We start from the raw sequence: 5765 nt of genomic DNA, 5'->3' as shown, positions 1-5765 counted from the left end.
GAGTGAGACAGGTCAGAGGGGGTGAGACAGGTCAGATGGGGTGAGACAGGTCAGAGGGGGTGAGACAGGTCAGAGAGGGTGAGACAGGTCAGAGAGGGTGAGACAGGTCAGAGAGGTGAGACAGGCCGGGGGTGAGACAGGTCAGAAGTGGGTCAGACAGGGTGATACAGGTCAGAGGGTGAGACAGGTCAGAGGGTGAGACAGGTCAGAGGGTGAGACAGGTCAGAGAGGGTGAGACAGGTCAGAGAGGGTGAGACAGGTCAGAGAGGTGAGACAGGCCAGAAGTGGGTCAGACAGGGTGAGACAGGTCAGAGGGTGAGACAGGTCAGAGGGTGAGACAGGTCAGAGGGTGAGACAGGTCAGACTCTTGGTACCTTGACAGAATAGGCCAGAGAGATGGTGACGGCGAGCGGCAGCCCCTCAGGAACAGCCACCACCAGCACCGTCACACCGATAATGAAGAACTTTACAAAGTACTGAATGTAAATGGGCGTGCACTCAGCCAACCACTGACGACCCTGGACCCCAAAGGTGTCAATCACAAAGTACAGGATGAGGATGATGACGGTGAGAGCGGACATAAACAAACCTGAGGAAGAAAAACACAAGTTCAGCTAAAACAACAAGTCTGTCTCACTGATTTATGGTTCCAAATGTTTGTTAGAAATAATAGAAAAAAATAATAACAATAATAACAATATATTATTATTATTATTATTATTATTATTATTATTATTATTATTATTATCATTGTAAATTTTAAAGTGATAAACACAATTAGATGTTTTATTTTCTTCAGTCACAAACAGATGAAATCACACACACTGTGTCTGTAAATAAAGAACATCCAGTGCTTTAGTCTGAATTTTGTTTCTATCAAGTTATGAAGAGTGTTTTATTTCTGAGACTTCTGAGACTCCGCCCCCACATAAATCCCAGAGTGCATTAGGGTCAATTGAAACGACAAAAAAAAACCACCTTCGATTCCAGAACGACTCGTTTCCAATAAAAACAGTCCATCTAATAAAGTAAAGTGCATTTTGACCCCGGGGCTGTCCGTCCCGTCGCCTCCTGATCACTCTGAGATATTAAAGGAACAGTTCCACATTTCTGTCAAAGCTAAGGTCACATGATGTTTGCAGTGGGACGGTCCCAGAGACGATGCATTCACCACAATAAATCAGAGCTGAACATTGCAGCACTTTACCCCCTCAGCCCAGGTGTGTGTCACTCACCAGCCTTTCCAATCTGCACAGCCAGCCTGGTGAGTTTGCCCTGCAGCACAGACTTCTCCTTCTTGGTGACGTTGACCTTCTTCACCTGTTTGACCTCCTCCTTCTCCTCAGACTCGGCAGCCTCCTCGCTCTTCAGAGGCTGGATCTCCAGAGCGATGCCGTCCTGGGTCTTGGCTGGTCGAGGGGGAGGGGGGGTTAGGGTGACAATGAGTGAGGAGAAGGAAACAGAGTGACCACAGATGAGGAGGTGCAGGTGTGGGTGAGGAGGGGATGAAGATGGGTAGGGAGAATGTTTGTGGTTAGGATCAGGAAGATCGGTAAATAAAAAAATAAATGAAATAATCAGGAGACGGAGGAGAGGCGAGGTTCAGGAGTGGTTTGGAAGTAAAGGAAGAGAGGTAGAAAACAACGTTACACATTCAGTTACGTCTAAACATCAGCCGGATGAGTTTTCTCACAGATACACCAGCTGCTTGACACTGAGTCAGGACAGTCGTCTCATTGGCTGAATGCAGAAAAAACTGCTGACTCATGGTTTTACAATCACACACCAGGTCACTTTAGAGTCAGAAATCATTTAGGAGCATTTATTAATGAGGAGCAGCGACAGGACAGGGGTGAGCAGAACCACACAGAACCACACAGAGCTCAGAGTTCTGACGACCCAGTTTCACATCCAGCTCAGTGGCTCTGCAGCTTATTTCAATAAACAAACTCTGCATTTGCCTTTGAAGTCAGCTGTGATCCTGTTAGAACTGGAGTGGTGCACATGGAGCTTCTGGATCAGAACTTCATCCTCTGCTCTTTGTTAGTTATGAGACACAATCTGCAAACAGATGGACTCTGACACCCTCCAGTCTGCCTTCTGTCCCCTGTTCAACTCTTCTGATCTGACTTTGATTTATTAGCTTTGATTTAACCAGACAAACCCCACTGAGATCACTGAGATCTGAGATCACAGATCATTAAGATCACAGATCAGAGATCACTGTGATAAGAGACCACTGATCACTAAGATCACAGATCAGAGATCCCTGAGATATGAGATCAGAAATCACTGAGATCATTGAGATCACAGCGATCACAGATCAGAGATTACTGAGATCACAGATCACTGAGATCACTGAGATCACTGAGATCAGAGATCACAGATCATTAAGATCACAGATCAGAGATCACTGAGATCAGAGATCAATGAGATCACTGAGATCAGAGATCATTAAGATCACAGATCAGAGATCACTGAGATCAGAGATCACTGAGATCTGAGATCACTGAGATCTGAGATCAGAGATCANGAGATCACTGAGATCGCTGCGATATGAGATCAGAAATCACTGAGATCATTGAGATCAGAGCGATCACAGATCAGAGATTACTGAGATCTGAGAGACCACCGAGATCACAGCTTTCACAGATCACTGAGATAACAGATCATAGATCACTGAGATCACAGATCACTGAAATCAGAGATCACAGATCTGAGATCAATGAGATTCCTGAGATCTGAGAGATCATAGATTACTGATCATTAAGATCACAGATCACTGAGATCACAGATCACTGATCATTAAGATCATCGATCAGAGATCATTGAGATCTGAGATCACTGAGTTCCCTGAGATACGAGATCAGAAATCACTGAGATCATTGAGATCACTGAGATCAGAGATCACAGATCTGAGATCAATGAGATCTGAGATCATTGAGATTCCTGAGATCTGAGAGATCATAGATCACTGATCATTAAGATCAGCGATCAGATCACTGAGATCTGAGATCACTGAGTTCCCTGAGATACGAGATCAGAAATCACTGAGATCATTGAGATCACTGAGATCACAGATCACTGAGATCAGTAGATCACAGAAATCAGACATCAAAGATCACAGATCATTTTGATCATAGAGATCAAAGAAATCAGTGAGATCACAGATCACTGAGATAATTGAGATCATTGATCAAAGACATCAGAGATCACTGAGATCAGATCACTGAGATCTCACTGAACAGAGATCACAGATCAAAGAGATCACAGAGATCACAGATCAAAGAGATTATTGAGATCAGAGATCAAAGACATCAGAGATCACAAATCAAAGAGATCACAGAGATCACGGAGGCTTGGTCTGAAGGAATGCATATTTTTCTGTCTGTTGGAGGAAACCGGAGTAGCCAGAGAAAACCCACACAAACACAGGGAGAACATGTAAACTCCACACAGAAAGACTCCAGGTCCGGACCAGGGATTGAACCCAGGACCATCTTGCTGTGAGGCGTCATTGCTAACCACTGAGCCATCGTGCTGTCTAACCATGTAAACAATGACAATTCTGTTGTCGTATCAGTAATTTATGACCAATTAGACAAATGTGTTCACTGTGTATTTTTTTGTGTGTATCACATTTGGAAGCAGCAACATGTTCAGATAATGCTAAGAAAAGTTTGTTTTTCTGGATTATCAAATGTTTCCTCAGAAGACTAAAAAGTAAAGAAAACTTTATATAAAAGTGCTTAAATAAAGTTTGTAGGGCTCCAGTTCCTTGTGTAACTGAATTAAACAATGAACTCTGTTCAAATTAAACACGTTTAATAAAAACAATTAAAAATAAATCTAAAGTAAAACTCACTAAAATTGTGTGAATGGGTGAATAAATGTTGTATAAAGAGCTTCGGAGTCTGAAGGGACTTCATCAGGCGGTATACAAGTTCAGACCGCTTGCCATTTAACTCTAAAATGTCTTGAGTTTTTGTTTCCTTCTGTTTAAAAATCGACCTTTCTACAGAAAATAAAATATAATAGTATTTTTTACTTCTTTAAAACCAAAATGAAAACCTTGTTTTGCATGCTCTGCTGTTCTGACTTTTACTGAAAGGAAAAATCTGAGTGTCAAAACTAAAAATTTTCACACCAAGCTGACAGAACATATAAAAAACATGAAATTAACTTTTGCATAAGACTCAGTACCTCTAACAGATCCTTTCCTTTTGGACTCATTTTATATCTGTGTTGCAAACATTCAGTCAGAATAAAGAACGTGTTTGATCCCGTCACTCAGAACTTGTATTTTCAACACAACATGACCTCAACATGACATGAAACATTCTGGATGTTGGAATGACTCATGTGTAGAACCAGGAAGCTGTGAGCTTTATGCACATGGTCCAATCTGAAGACGAGCCACAACACTGCACTAACTGACACAAACAGGACTGAGACCCACTGACCCACAACAAAACCAGAAACAGGCGCAGAACTGAACCATGGCAGAACGCACGGCGAGCAAAAAAGGAGAGGTTGTGCGTGACAATCAAAAAATAAATAACTCAAAACAAAACATGAAGGCAAAGGTTCACCCCAAACAAAAATGGACTAACATGGATGCTGAACTACGACAGAGAGACAGCAGGAGGAGGGGGAGGCTGCAGAAGACGTCAGCAAGACAGAAAGGACCAGAGAGAAGGAGTCAAACAAGACAACATCAAGTCCTGAGCAACACCTGCAAGAAGGCAACAGTAAGAGGAAAGAGCCGAAACAAACACAGGACAGGTGCTACAGGAGCCCACAGCCCGACTGCAAGGGTGCAACTCCAACAACACAGGTCGTTACCTTTGGGTTAACCTAAACAGGTCTGGATTAAACTACACAGGTCTGGATTAAACTACACAGGTCTGGATTCAACTACACAGGTCTGGATTAAACTACACAGGTCTGGATTAAACTACACAGGTCTGGATTCAACTACAGGTCTGGATTAAACTACAGGTCTGGATTAAACTACAAGTCAGGATTAAACTACACAGGTTTGGATTAAACTACAGGTCTGGATTAAACTACAGGTCTGGATTAAACTACATGTCTGGATTAAACTACACAGGTTTGGATTAAACTACACAGGTTAGGATTAAACTACAGGTCTGGATTAAACTACAGGTCTGGATTAAACTACACAGGTTTGGATTAAACTACAGGTCTGGATTAAACTACAGGTCTGGATTAAACTACACAGGTTTGGATTAAACTACACAGGTCTGGATTAAACTACACAGGTCTGGATTAAACTACACAGGTTAGGATTAAACTACAGGTCTGGATTAAACTACAGGTTGGATTAAACTACACAGGTCTGGATTAAACTACACAGGTTTGGATTAAACTACACAGGTCTGGATTAAACTACACAGGTTAGGATTAAACTACAGGTCTGGATTAAACTACAGGTTGGATTAAACTACACAGGTTTGGAGTAAACTACACGTTTGGGTCAAACTACACTCAATTTTTTTTTTTTGGGGGGGGGGGGTTGCAGTCCTGCTCGCATATCTATAAAGGAGCAAATCTGTTGCTCGCATGTTGAACTGTTGCTTTTGTCAGTTGATCTTTGCCCATTTCATTTGTCTCGTGAACACTGTTATAACGTCAATACTCTCATGTTATAACGTCAATACTCTCATGTTATAACGTCAATACTCTCATGTTATAACGTCAATACTCTCATGTTATAACGTCAATACTCTCATGTTATAACG

At 42.1% G+C, this 5765-nt stretch overlaps 1 protein-coding gene across 5 annotated transcripts in view; it reads right to left on the bottom strand.

Annotated features, from left to right (window-relative positions):
* The window catches only part of LOC106522336 (plasma membrane calcium-transporting ATPase 1), a 113226-nt gene that overhangs the window by 20594 nt on the left and 86867 nt on the right, over positions 1-5765 (bottom strand). For all 5 annotated transcript variants that reach the window (XM_014015313.1, XM_014015311.1, XM_014015312.1 and 2 more), the window contains 2 exons: positions 1236-1409; positions 375-589 (listed from right to left, as the gene is read on the bottom strand). In XM_014015313.1, coding sequence (XP_013870767.1) covers positions 375-589; positions 1236-1409 — 389 coding nt within the window. The remainder of the gene's footprint in view (positions 1-374; positions 590-1235; positions 1410-5765) is intronic.

Source organism: Austrofundulus limnaeus, unplaced genomic scaffold (assembly GCF_001266775.1).
Source record: "Austrofundulus limnaeus strain Quisiro unplaced genomic scaffold, Austrofundulus_limnaeus-1.0 Scaffold127, whole genome shotgun sequence".
NCBI classification, from domain to species: domain Eukaryota; kingdom Metazoa; phylum Chordata; class Actinopteri; order Cyprinodontiformes; family Rivulidae; genus Austrofundulus; species Austrofundulus limnaeus.
The sequence above is the reverse complement of the archived record's forward strand: the minus strand, read 5'-3'. Positions and strand labels throughout refer to the sequence as shown.